Below are 15,105 nucleotides of genomic sequence, written 5' to 3'. Positions count from 1 at the left end.
GGCACTGCGCTCTAAAAATGATGTGGTCTCAAATTGAAGGTAAAAACGAACAAAAATTTTTGGCCGCGGCCATTTCCTTCAGAACGCCACCGTAATGGAGCTGCAATTTATTGAACTTCTACAAGACCAGCTGCCGCGGCTGCTTAACCCGTTACATGGCACGTTGTCTTCATCGTCGCACTTGCTCGACGCGATAAGGCAGTCACACAGAGAACGAAACTTAGACACATTTCCTTCATAACATCGGCTGACAACTATCTAAAATTCGTTCTCTGCGTGACTGCCTAATCGCGTCGAGCAAGTGCGACGGTGAAGATATCGTGCCATGTAACGGGTTAAGCAGCCGCGGCAGCTGGTCTTGTAGAAATTTCAATGAATTGCTGCTCCATTACGGTGGCGTTCTGAAGGAAATGGCCGCGGCCAAAAATTTTTGTTCGTTTTTACCTTCAATTTGAGACCACATCATTTTTAGAGCGCAGTGCCCCTTTAACTTGAAACGAACACTCGCCCTTCTAATCTATCACGTTTGACGATCAAAGCTACTTGGTTTAATCCTGTCGGATCAATAGGAAGGAATGCTGCGTCATTATAGAATCGAAATATGACCTCGTTATACAAAATCGCGGCGCCTTCATGATGCAATGCAGTTACTTATGTCGTCCGTTTGTAAGGCGTCCAGAAGTTTTACATCATGCGCGGACGCTTTTGTATCGTCTTGAGACAAAGCAATTCTCAAAAAGACGCACAAAAACAAGAGAGAGTATTTGTTTGCTAAGTCATTCCATATCGCATAAATTTTATTCAGCTCACGATTAAAATGCTTGTTCAGCGACTTCCATCCCGCACAGTTCAGATGACAGGCATTTTACCTTATATGGAGTTATTTAGCTTTGGCAATTTTTTATCAGCCAACTCAGACTTATTATGTCTGTTTGATTGAACTGTTTCAACAGTGGCAACAACATGGGTCTAGCTCAGTGGTTCCCAACCTTTTTGTCTTCATTCCCCACTTCAGATTTATTCCGAGCCTTCCTTCCCCACCAGGACCGTAACAGCTCTTTGTCAGCCCCGCCAAAACGTTGGTCTTGGGCTCCCAGAACCCCCTCAGCCCCGCTGAGCCTGTACGCCTTTCCGTGCAACTTATCAGCTGCATTTGGTCTACTGTTTAGTGCGCCGCCTTACTACGACTAAACGCGCGAAGCGTGAAAACTCTATCTAATTCATGTTTGAATCGGACAATATGATCGGGAATTTCATATATTTAGCTATCAATTTTTCATCCCCCCTCAGCTCACGTAATCAGATTTACCGGTAGAGCTGAGGGAGGTGTGTTGGAAAAGGTAGGACCCCTAAATAAGAATTGAACATCTTCGGGCGGACCCGTTGGTATATTGACTTCATTACATTATGCTATTTCGTGACCTATATCTGTGATGTCAAAAGATATGGAATCGCCAAAACTAAAAGGCACACATGCTTTCAAATTGGTATTGCTTTACCGGCAAATTATTTTTCCCTGCGGGATGGCATTTGTCCTGTGGGGTTCAGATCGCTAGGACAGGAACATTCGGTGCCAGCCATTTAAAGCCAGCCAATTAAACATATACATTGTATATATATCGAAGTTTTGGGTCACCACAAGGGCATTCCTTCTCGGCCAAGGTCTTCTCGCTGCTGATCGTTCTGGCACACTTCTCGGAGATGCATGTTACAATGGCCTATAACTTCATATGCCTTGGTGCGTCGTGGCGCAGTAATGGCCGGCGCCGAAGTCTCCATTTCTATAAATTCTACATAGTTTCGGTGGGGAAGGGTACCCAATAATCAGATATTTTGCAATATTTAATCGCGCACCCAGCGCGAAAATTTTTCGAAAAAGTGGCATAAATTTAAAAAAAATTCTTTAATTTATGTTAATTTACGAAATAATTTTGGGCCCCTTCGAGCTCGCCCTCTCCCTAATTGGGGGTTTTTGGGTGCGGCAGTTACGGTCCTGTTCCCCACTACCCAGCACTTTTGTCATCACAGAGCAGCTATTTGCTGGTTTGACTACACAAGACACACACAAGAAAGTGTTATTTTACGTCCAATTGGTCGTGCTGGATGCGTTTGTGACGCCATCATTGGCCATCCAGAGTCAAAAATGAGGTTTTGTGAACAAAACACAACATAATTTTCGATACATACATTCCAGAGCAGTTATCTGGTAGCGGTAATTGCGCACGTGTCTCCGTGAATATGTCGACTGTCCTCCCCACCAGAAACCATTGAATTCCCCACCGTTTGGGAACCACTGGTCTAGCTAGTAGCTACAAAACATCGCTTAGTTGCCTGAACTCATTCATAGCCGCAATAAGGCAACACATGTGATGATCCAATGACACTAAAAACTAGTGACACCTTCATTGCGCGATATTAACGGGCTATCATTGCAATGTGCAAACCATGGGGCGTTAACGTTTCGTCGCTTAGGCTACATTTCACCATTGACAGAGATGCCGGTCTTATACGCGCAGTTGATAGATGATAACTCCTCCGCGACAAATGCACTAATATCACTAAGAACTATCAAGATACAAATACCCATGACAGGTAGTTCATTGAGATGCTTTACTACCGTAATCTGTGAGCAACTGAAATAACTGTCCGGTCAAGCAGAATATATCTGCAATCTCAACACCAAAACACGGAAGGGTTACTCACAAACCTCGTGACTTAACCTGTCCAGAACGACATTTCTGCTAACATTCAAATTCCACACCATGCCAAAGGAATGAAATGCATCATATGACTGCTGGGTGGAATTGACAATTTTGACAAAATCGATCGTACGATTTGCTTGCGTCGTATCGAGCCGAAAGACCAAGGTACATTGCATAAAACTGGCCAGAATCGCTCCATCGTAGCATTAGAACTTTGTCATAAGATTTGACTACGTCCTGGGACTTGCTGCATCTGATCTGGCAACATATATCACGAGAGAGAGAGAGAGAGAGAAGTCGAACTGAACGGAACTCTCCGAGAGGTCGCGATATCTCTTGCTGAGCCATCAGACACAGTCACTTCCTACGCTTTTGCCAACGCATTCCGAAATACTGTTTACACAAAAGTCACAACATTCAGATCGGATCATCAAAATGATGCAGTTTGTCGAATTCTCGCATTCTGCCAAAACAGCGCGATTCCAAACTATCAAGCAGTTCATGCTCATTCGTCGCATTCGCACGCGCACGCCACGTCGTTCGCACACGCGCTCGGCATTCACTGTTGGATGTTGCTTCACTAATCAGCGACATATGATCTGAAGATGCTCTTGGAGGTAGAGGATTTCAATATACAATTGAATATCGAATATTTGACGCTGACACCTGACACTCGTCAGGGGTAATCGTCAGCAACTATTGACTGAAAGTTGTAAATAAATATGGAGCATTGTTAGGACAACTATAAGCGCTTTACGCCTGCGCCGTTGTGTTCGATTGCTCATCTATTCTGAATGAAGATGGTCATTACGTTTGCTAAATTATGAAACAGCCGTAACTAGGTCGCGTCCTCGCTTGTTACTTCCTGAGTTTTGTTCCATGCAACCGCTAATTGACAGAGGTTGGTCTGCGTACGAGCTTATACTCCTTATAGGAGATAATGACGCGATTTATTTAACAAGCTCTCCCGATTCTCCGGCAGACGGCCTTGTGCTATTGTGCATTCTAAATCAGTAAACGCCTGGTGTACCGTGGCGATTAATTTGGATTAAAGCACCACTGTTTAGACCGCGCTAATTTTTGCACCTTAATTCACGGATATTATGGAATATCCTGCATCAGAGTTGGACTACTAGGAAATTGTCAGGTTTTACAAATCAGATTAGAACTTCAATCGCTGAATTTGCAAAAACTTGGAAATTGAATTGAATACTACAGAAATCAAGTTCCGTTCATATATCAGTTCGTTCTCATAAGCATGGCAATCGCAATCACTTTGTAGCATTTTCACAAAATTCAGAAATTAGATTAGATTTAAAATAGGAGCATAGAAATTTCACAAATTGAATTAGGATTAGATTAACGGCCCTAATTAGTCAGAACTAGACAATTAAAAATTAGTCTTCCCTACATATCTATTTGGGATATGTTATATAGTGAGGGTTTTCACCCGATAAGCGTATTTCTGTTGATCAAGTCAAGGTCAATAATTGACCCACCCTGGATGTAAATGCTAAGCCACGGACATATGACATCCGCCGTGTCTCGTGAAAAACGATTGGGTTGCGAAGGTTTGCGCTGACAATACATTCACAAAGCATTGCCTATTGAAGTACAATATCTTATGATTGGTCCCGTGATCACGAAGTATCGCCAACTTCAGTCATTTGCATTCTTCTCGCGAGCTATCGAAACGTTCTTAGTTGTAACATTAGAAATACCCAGAAAAAGGGATTGCTCCCTTCCAATAGCTTGAGTTCAATGCACTCTGAGGTATCTCACGAGTCACACATTAGATAATCTCAGCTCGCCTCGGGCTTTCTCCGAATGGGCATTCTATGATAGCTTGTAACGATAAACCGGGTTGCCCGAAAGAGAGTTCCTGGCAAGGCTGCGTCGTCAACACGCAGTACATTCGGTGTGCTGAGCCAGAGTTCAACACGGTCGCTTCTGAGTTTACATAATCTATATGAGTTGGATACAACGCTAAATTTCCCTGCTTGACAGCATCTAACGAATTATTCTTGATCATCAGCATCACAAGCTCTCTCATGGGCTGCCGTTACGTATCGCGAATAGCTCTCTGGCAATGATCTGAGCTACTAACTATTTCTTACAGGGTGAAACAGTCATAATTGCATGAAGCTCCCGAATAAATTTCTCCCAGCATATGGCAGTCTACCATTACGAATCTCAAACACGGCACAAACAACCTTCGGAGTCGACTCAATACGAAATGTAACATTGTTCCAGCATTCGCAACTAAAGATACCTGTTCTCTCTGTAAGAAACGCGCATTGCCCTTGAGCGAAAGCGAATCGCCATGTCAGTGGGATATTCTGATGAAATCTTGCTGATGAAATCTTGCATCAAATAAGTACAGTACAGATGGTGAAAGTTGATCTTCCATGCATATTTCCTATAATAAAACCTCGCACTTATACCGTGCATTCACGCGGCGCCAACTGCCAAGGTATATGAGGCAGTTGCCACATCTGCAAAGCGCAGTTCCACATATTTATGACGCGACTTGCGTACTAATAACTGTAGATAAGATCTGACACATCTTCTAACACAAGTAGGTTACAGATCTCGTTATTCGAATCAATACTGCATAAGACATGCAGTTATCTGTATACTCGGCTTTGGCTTACGTTCTGGCCTCCACCTTAGGGTTATTGGGGCTCTTTTATGGGCGGCAATGAGCATCATCATCATTGGTTTATTAGCAATTTTATCAGTTCAATACACCACAAAAAATGCGATACAATGAATAGACAGGAAGATGTCGAAGCGACTTGGATTTGTCAATGAAATCGGACACCCACCTTGGCCTAGGCGTAGTAAAGAGGAGGCATGCACACTGAATGAAAGTAAAGAATACAGTATAGAAAAAGAAAGCGACAAGAAATAGGGCGGCATGTCATGGGAAGCGAGATCGATAGGTCAGTCGTGGTCCGGTAATCTTGAGGATGGACTGAGACTTCACTTAGTTGGCGTTCATATATAAGTCGCATCTATCACGGAAAATGCAACCGATTCGCTATTGTGACAGCAGTGGTGTGTGTATATTACATATTATTGTTATACTCTGTATAACAATAAATATCTATAATGTGTCCTGTAAAGTGGAGGAACTACTGTGCGCTGGTTCGCGTGACTTTAGGTGTGCGTACACTGTACAGTACATTCTAAATTCGGGTCCCATCGATATTATTCTACAATACAAAACTGATACCTTCTATCAGTCGCCCTTTAAGTAAATATTTCAATCTGTAATCATGTCCGTCGGTTGCCTTATGAAGTAATCTCCATCGAACGGTCCTTGTGCTAACGGCTCTACCGAAATAGAGGGCTCATGGTGACAAAGTCAAGCGATGGTCAGTATTCATATCATCTTGATATTACGCCACGTGCCACGTAACTAATCAATCATGTAATAGACTTGGCGAGATGTCAAAACCTAATGATAATGTAATAACCTGAAATGTTAAATGTGAAATATGGAAGGATAAAGCGGTATTTATGCAAGTGCATTCACCACGTAGCGGAAGATTTAAGATGAATTTGGGTGCGAAAGGCACCGAAATACAGATTCACTGTAACTTCAACAGGGTTTGAGAACGGTTGTTGGTTTGGTTAAGGTACATGATGATCGATGCGTGATTATTTTACATGTACATTATTTACATGCACCGGAATATACTTGAGACCGATCGAGAAAAAGCGATGCCCGAGGCGCGTGTTTGCAATACAGGAAATCGTGCGGCACCCGAAACTCATGTGACTAGCGGTTGTTTGTTACTAGAAATCGCAAAATCATTCAGAACGATCACGAAATAAGGCATGTGACGCAGATGGATGCCGGTCGCAAGTACTTTGACCGACCTGGCAGAGAAGAACATGACAAATGACAGTATCTTGCTATGAAAGTTTGAAACATCACTATCTAATGCACTACGCATAGTTCTATACATTGCAATATCTTCAAAGTGATGAGTAATTGCGGTTTTCCATGTTGCCCAATAAATACAACATTATGTTGCCGACGTAAAAGCCCCAACCCTAAATTGTGATTACAAGTTCCATTATACAATGATATCTTTATGTCAGGGATCTCAAACACGCGTCCGCATTTGGGATTTTGAAGTGTTCGACAGTGTTTAACTGCCATATATCTTTTTTTAGATTTGAAAACTTATAATTCGCTAGTCCAAAAACGTCACTATCTCAATACTTTTAAAAGTTACCACGCGGTGGAAGGTCAGCTATATTACGTCACATTACCTGTTTTTGATGGTAAAACATGACTCGTTGATGATTCGTGAGTGAAAATTGGGATTTGGACTTGGGCGCGACCTTTTATTATAGATTAATTGAATTCGGACTGAATGAATGATAAAATAAAAATGACTCGAGTTGATTCGATTCAAACGTTACAATCAAAGAAGTATTCGTGACTTGGAACGCCGTGGCTTGGTGCAATCAAAGGCGCAACAAACCATCAAACTGTAACGGGTAATAGTAATATTTCAATAGGTCGTAGCTGGCATTTAGTAAGCAGGTTGGTATGGCAACTATTGGTATTATGTTTCCCCCGCCAATTAAGGGCGACGTTGACGAGTTAAGTAGTGGTACGCTCCACTACTCTAACACCAATGGAGTCTTGGGCGATTTAACATTTCTATTACTATGGCACATTAATTAATAATTAATAATTATATATTCAAGTTGTTTTGATCTGTTCCAATATTCGAAGCTAAATCAAACGCTGATTTAATTTGACTTTGGGAATGACATTATCAATATAGTCCCATGTTCTGATATCAGATCAATATTTGTGAAATTCTAAAATATTCTACCTATAAGTTTATGTCATTATGCATGTGTAATCTCGCATGATGTCAACAACTAATTATTTTGACAAACGATGCCAAGCCAAGTACAACAACAGTTTGAGTCAAATATTTAAAAAATGTGACTTTTTTCGCGCCAGGCGTGAACTCACAATAGTAAATCACATTATCACGATGTGTGAGGAATGCTAGTCTGCATGGTCAAATGAGACAACTCGTATATACATTGAATACCCCTATCATTGGTGTTGCGGCCTGCGGCGCCATCAAAAACTACGAAATTGGCCCGCGAGCACATTCAAGTTTGAGACCCCCGCGCTAATTGATAATATATTGATATTGAGGTTCTGTACCTTCGAGAGTATCTGCAGTGATATTTCAGTCGCTGAACGGCGATTAAAATGCATGAACGTTAATCGCGCCTAATAAACGTGAACTCGTATTTGGCGCGATTGTTGACAAGAACTCAATTTCGGAGGTCATTGAATTTTTGCCATTTTCGTCACAAACTGCAGACAGCTTATAAACTGTATTGAGCTTCTTTTATTGCAGAGGTTCTTAAACTGAGGCCATGAATGGCAAATGATAATCTGGGTGTTTTTGTTTCAAGTTGAATAAAATTAGTCACGGCGATAGTAGTATAAGACCATCAAAAATCGAAATTTCTGATTTTCCTGAAATTTCTGCAGAACTGCATCGTGCTAAACGAGCCGTATATACATTAGGTATTCTTATGCTCATGAGAATGAACTCTGATTTGGTATGAACTGAACTGAATCCAATGTCCAAGTTTTCGCGAATCCATTAATTCTATATACAATCTTATTTGAAAAAAAACTGTGTTGCTATAATTCTAATTATAAACTAATTTGGAAATGACTGTGTAGTTATAATTCTAATTTTAGTCTAATTTGAAAAAAAATCGGAGTAACTATGATTCTAATTATAATCCAATTTGAAAAAGCTGAAACTGTTCTCGTTGTACAAGTCTGGTCTACGCACCCCCCTAAAAAAATTACGGTTTCGCACTAAAAGGAAGTTTGAGAACCCCTGTTCTGTCGGGATCTGGGATTACCGAAGCCTTAATGAATGCCTTTGTTGAATTTCTTAATGTTAATCTTCTCCTCTATCACGATGATGAAAAATGAATGACAAGTTTGCCTCAATTTAAAGTTTATTCGCAATAATAAAGAACAAGACTCGCGTAATTCAAGAAGGGATCGGCAAAATTCATGATTCAAACTTAATTTATGATCAATCGTGTTGGATGATAGAAATGACTGCTGACATCAAATCTTGACGCTGTTGCGATTCGATTTGAATTCTGGTCATTTATCTCATCACAACGGCTCGAAATCTCCAACCACAATTTCAAGTGAAATCTGGAGTTCAAGTTCGCGACAACGCGCGGCTACTCGAATATTGCACTTCGTTGACCGAGCTATACCGCAAGGAAAAGAAAAAACACATAGTATAGAGAAAAACATAAACCAGAAAAGAGTGTCTACACACTAACACGAAAACAATTGACAAACGTGGAAGGATTATTTCGAAAAATAGAAAGTGTGTGTTGTCGAACATCGACAACTCAACAAACTCAATACAATATTATCGACGTGATTAAGTTGTTGGAGTTATTCAATTACCGGAAGCGATTATTTCACTTATTTATCTGATTTCAACGAATAAAATTAGAATGTCCTTTTACTTCAAATTTTCCGAAATAATCAGACGAATTTCATTGTTCACTTTGAAACTGATTCCATGCGATTCTATAAACACACTTTGAGATGTACAGTTATCATTAGAGCACGAGATTGAGGTCGAATATGCGGCACGTAGGTTCGCTATGCATAGAGTAAGTGAAAATGGTATGAAGATAAAGGTTGAAAATAATGTAAAAAAGAGAGAACATCAAGATTCTGATCCTTCACGATTGGTATTTACATGGTAAATCAGAGGGAAGACTCGTATTGTAAGATAAATTAAGTATGAATCATGTATGCCGCCCGTTTTGAGACGTGAGACGCCTAACACAGCGAAAGGTAGGATGTCCAATATGACTGCAGTTTTTCGGTATCAAATTAGGAAGTGTAGCACCACGAGAGTTCGGGAATGGCGGTTTAGACCATTGGGTAACTGGCTTGGGTCGCGATACCGCAGTTGTTAGCACGGTTTCGGGACATCATAACGTATCCGCTCATGCCCCATGTTGTACCCCAGCTGTTCTTGACCAACCAGTAATCTTCGCCGTTTTCCTGTCCGTATCCAACAGCAAGCACTCCGTGGTCGAGCTTGGTAGAGCTGCACTCCCTTTCGTAGTACACGCCTGTGAAATAGTCCCACTACTTGAATTGTCTGCTTACATCTCTTTACGTCAGGGAGATCTTATTAAAAAAATGAGATCATCACGCTGTGTTGGGAACAATTCATCACATTTTCGAGTCACAAGTCATATCGAGTCATGGCACATTTTGATTTGAGTCGTCAAGTCACTGAATTTCTGACGGCGACTCGATTCAAGTCACTCGATTTAGGAGGTGGCTCGAGTCAAAGCTAGTCAAGCCAAGTCGAATTCTCGAAGTTACAGGCATGACTACAGTATTTGCATTTGGCAACAGGATTGAACTACATAACGGGTCACTGTTTATTCTGATCACGTGTCATCCCTACAATGGGATCACGTGCCATGTGTCGCACGGATTCTGCATAGAAATTGTACTGACAAAATAGATTGTACAGAGTGCTGCTTTGGATATATTTTAATGATTTGACCGGTATATTCAACTTCCTCCAATCCGAATGTGCTATATAGTACCATTTCGAATTCGTGAACTTACCAACTTTGAAATTATGCTCGGGGAAAGTTGAGTGGGATGGATAAGGTAGAAGTGTGACTGTGGGAAACATTACTAACCTGAGTGGTACAATTGGAAGGATTTGTGGCCGGCATCGATGGCGACAGAGACTGGACCGACTCTGGAAACTGCGCTTTTCAACGACGCTTCGTCTCCTCTGGCAATGTCAACGCATCCGACTAGTGTAGCTCCGACGTCAGCCTTCTTGAAATGGCAAACTCCATTCTGTATAATGGAGACAGTCTTATCTGACTAAACTCTCATCTCTTATCAATGTGACAGACATTATCATGACCAACATATGGTATAAAAAGTGGTAATTCCTTTGTTATTTTGTCTCAATCAATCTGTCTACTGTCAATTGAAAGAATTCAGTATTGGTATTATCGCTATAAATCCTAATCGTGACTGGTCTCAGTTAAATTGGATAAGGCAGAGGGCTTAAGAAGACTGGTGGGCGGAATCCGTTTGGTTCCCAATTCCATCTAAATAATCGCTAGTATACTGTCGACCTTTATCAGCAAGGACTACAGTAGGCCTACAAGATATTTGTGTGAGCTTATATAATTAGACTTACGTCATGAATGTTCATTGTTCAAACATACAATACCGTATTCAAAATTTAGCTAATTGACGTAGCATGAGGGAAACCATGTTCCCCATACGCAAGTGGTCGTCATCAATGTGAATGACCTGTCGCGACATACCTTGGCCGTGTAGGGATAGCTTTCTTCGGTGTCGATGCCTCCGTTCTCTTTGATGTACTCAAAGCCGAAGTCCATGAGACCGCCTTGGCATCCGTGGTCACCTTGCTTGGTGCTGCAGTCGACCAAGTTCTGTTCGCTGAGAGACACGAGTTTTCCGGTCTTCTTGAAATGTTGACCTTCCAAGGATCCAGTCTGGGTGAGAAGAAGGTACAGTTTACCGCTTGACACGCTACTAAATACCCAACGGTTGGCGCGTGTGCGACATTTTCACGTGCGACTAATTTTCACTGATTTCAATTAGCCTATAATTGCGGGGCTTCAATTACTAAAAATTGATCCATATGTAATGCTTCGCGGAAACATCGGAGTTATAGTCGCATGCGCTCATTTACTTGATGGATAAGATCGATCAGTTGAATATGTTGCGTCGTCATCTCAGAACCATACAATGGTTCCCAACGCACGGGTCCCCTGATTATACTTTTGCGTTACTTGTTCTCAGGCTTTTAGTATCTAAGGTGCAAAGTAACGAGAAGAGATCACAAAACTCGAAAATATATGGACCGTATTCACGAAACGTTATAGTCAGCAATGTTTCCTCTAAGCTGCGCAGTACTGACACGGTCTCTGCGCACAGAAAATATAAGTTGCGCATAAAAAATCCGAAGTGATGACCCTTTTTTCAGTCGTTACGCACTGTTCTCCAAGATTCTGCGCAGTGAGTTGATGAGTGTGCGCAGACTCGTCAAAAGTTAGAGGGGACATTGATAGTCAGTGCATGCTGAAACTCATTTTGCGCCAAAATTACGTAACAAATTGATCAGTAAACCGTTATAATAGTATTTCTTTGGATCGCAAGATTTTTCCGATCCTTGAAATGTTTAATTGGTTGCCTTAAAAACTGTGGAGAACCACTGAAAACCTAACCTAATTACATTTAAATCGCTTTATATTGTTGATACATGCTCATGACATGTTCTATCTATAACTGACAGTTGTATTTCGGTCTTTGGTGGTGAGACAAGTCATTAGTTGCCATAGGTTATTTGATACTCACTGTGCTAAATGCCCAGCACGATCCGCATTGCTTCTGGTTCTTGACGGGTGTGACGTATCCCTCCGTGCGCCAGTCAACGGATTTGCTTGCCAAAGGATCATTGTACTCGTAGGTCATGTTGCAGAAGCTGGGGACTGTCAGGGGCCTCGTCACTTTGCTCAGGACAAGATCTCTCCATTCGTCAGAATCCTGGAAATAATTTGATTTTGTTGTGATACTGGTATAAAGCGAATGTTCATATGCAATTTGAACATCGCGTTCAGTTCAAAATTTTACGGAAATCAGGCACTTCTCACCATATCGGCAAATTGGTTCATTCCAAGTCTGTAGGTGTGGACGCCATTGTCGGCTTCCATGTTGTGGTCGACTACCGTTCTGAGATTCTGTTCCCAGATGTAAAGTCTCTTCTGTTCCTCGTCGAAGTCGTAGACTTTACCTGTAATGGAGGTGCGTTTGTTGAAATGCGAGGATTTGAAACATTCTTGGTTCAACTCAGAAAGAATTACAGCTAGTGCTGGTTGATATCATCATTTAATCGTCCCATTTTGAATTCAATAGCACGCCATCTATAATGCCCTAAAGGTGATGTATTGGTGCTGATGAATTACATAACTTAACGAATTACTACTCCAACTTAAGCAATGGACGATTGTATGCATATATGGACGTTTGTTGATAAATTTCTTGCAACATTTACGGTTTTATTATATCCGAAGATGTAACTCAATGTGAATAAATGAGTTGATGTTCGATGCGTTGATAGTCCGGCCGCAGTAAAGTCAATCTCAAGAGATTTTACTTGGTGTCAGACACTTCGAAAATCAGATTTTGAAATCCAGAAAGCGGAATGCATTTCGCTGGGAACAACACATGAATTACTATTTTCAGAATTGTCTTGTCCAGTTTCAACAGTACTAGGTCGAAGACCATTTGAGATGCTCATTGGTCACTGTTCTTTATCACCAACAAAATTACCCCGTACTTTGCTAACTTACCCTAAAATAGCTTGGAGACATAGCGCCATCTCGTGTTAAATAAGCCGCTAGATATCGTTTTACTATTTGGTTATCAGCAGGCCGTGTTATTTTTGGCATATGCTAAAACTGCCAAAAATAACTTATTTTTAGCATTTTTCGATTTTTATTTTTGGCAGTTTTGGCATCGTCCTCTAAATAGATAGTTTCAGACTCGAATTAGTCACAAAAACGCTTCATTTCGGCCAGTTTGTCAAAAGACACCACAAAATGTGCAGCATCCACGTATAAACAGTGCCAACAAACAAGAAGAAGAAAAAACAACGATTTCATAGGTTAATAATATCAAACGAAACCACAAAATGTGCAGTATCCACTGGAATCGGTGCCAATAAGAAAAAAAAGAAAGAAAAGCCTAACAAACACGCTCAACACCTGATTGTTACAGCTATTGAATAGACTTAAATCGTTTGTACTGTAACAGTGCTTCCAAACTCAGGTCAGCTAAGTTTCTCCTAAATTCATTTCTCGCCCAGCGAATCTGGGAAATATCGGCTTCAACAGTAGCCGTTGAGGGAAAAAATGTTGCCAGTCATCCACAAAAGGTTTTCATAGCTTCAAAATCTTTGGAGGGCCGAACCGGCTTCCGTGCATCATGAAAGGAGATCACTTCGCCAGTGCCATCGATCTCATCGCGGAAAAAATTTTCTTCCCGATACTTTTCCAGGAGTTTTCTGTGTTGTCTCTCAACACATTCTATTTAGTAGCCCGACTATCCCATCTCCTTCAGTCTACCGAGATATTTTCGGTGGACTTTTGTCACTTCAGGTGGCTTTAATATTACCAACTCGCATGGAAGAGTCCTGGGAAGGTTAGCTTCTTTAAGAACGTTGACGCAACAAGACTGTCTGGCAAAACGAGACTATGCAGCTCAGAAATAGTCAGACAGTTTGTTGCGTCACGATGTTAAACTCGATCACAATGCAAAAATTGTGGTTGATTTTGGGGGTTCCGGTTCCGTGAGCAGAATCTAATTTATATTTTAATAATCAGTACAGCGGCAGCTTCTCATTGATACCCGTTTTATCAAATTTAGCGCTCGGCAAGCCGGTCAAAAATGGTCGTAAAATCGCATTTGGACAAATGGAAAGTATGACATAAACCAAATGCAGTCAGCCGTTCCATCTCGCTGTGTCCACACCATTTAGGACACCATGCTTTCACCCCTAATGGGTGGGCTGGACCCAGATTAAGAAACCTGCCTTTCACACACGCTCTTCTCGCTTGTAACGCGGTCCTGTGTACACAACACCATGAACGAAATAGACTATTTGGCAGGCCATGTTATTTTTGGCATATGCCAAAAATTGCTTATTTTTGGCATTTTCAAATTTTTTTTTGGCAGTTTTGGCATCTGGCTCCTGAAATGCCAAAAATAACACGGCCTGGTTATCAGGCATAGGCTACTTGTGGAACTCACCGTGGGCCTCTTTCCAAGCCTCCCATTCCGAGTGGAAGAGACTGCTTGCTGATACCGCGGCGAAGCAGACGGCAAGAATGGCTAATACTTTCATATCGCTAGCAGAAATCCGGAAAAATACTCTAAATAGTATATTATAATGTATTCCTGAAAACAGCACGAAATTTTACTCCAATGATAGTGTATATTCGTGCAATATACCTGTCGTTCGAATCTGAACAGTGGGATGAGATTAATTGATCAGTCAACAGTTCTAACTACCGGTAAATTGTATTTGCGTTGTATTTCATATTGGTCCATGATACTGTGTCTTATTTTTCCTTTCGTTCGTTAGTTTATTTTTTATTTTTTCATTAGTTATCGACTGTGAAAATTGCTCCTGTCCCGGGTGGCTCGGCTCTGAAGACTATGTAACATCGAGCCTCCCGTCTACCTTACATGTCTCATTTCACTGTTACATTCTTGTAGTGT

At 41.2% G+C, this 15,105-nt stretch overlaps 1 protein-coding gene across 1 annotated transcript; it reads right to left on the bottom strand.

Annotated features, from left to right (window-relative positions):
• Positions 1 to 9,414: 9,414 nt before the first annotated feature.
• On the bottom strand, positions 9,415 to 14,798 carry LOC145438569 (procathepsin L-like). The gene is made up of 6 exons (XM_080315906.1): positions 14,635 to 14,798; positions 12,477 to 12,616; positions 12,181 to 12,369; positions 11,124 to 11,315; positions 10,476 to 10,641; positions 9,415 to 9,887 (listed from the first exon to the last, which is right to left on the bottom strand). The coding sequence occupies exons 1-6, from the start codon at positions 14,726 to 14,728 to the stop codon at positions 9,682 to 9,684; spliced, it is 987 nt and encodes a 328-aa protein (XP_080172032.1). The 5' UTR covers positions 14,729 to 14,798; the 3' UTR covers positions 9,415 to 9,681.
• Positions 14,799 to 15,105: the final 307 nt, after the last annotated feature.

The sequence above is a fragment of the Botryllus schlosseri genome, chromosome 5 (genome assembly GCF_051294905.1).
Source record: "Botryllus schlosseri isolate E-star chromosome 5, Bs_hap1, whole genome shotgun sequence".
Classification (NCBI taxonomy): Eukaryota; Metazoa; Chordata; class Ascidiacea; order Stolidobranchia; family Styelidae; genus Botryllus; species Botryllus schlosseri.
The sequence above is the reverse complement of the archived record's forward strand: the minus strand, read 5'-3'. Positions and strand labels throughout refer to the sequence as shown.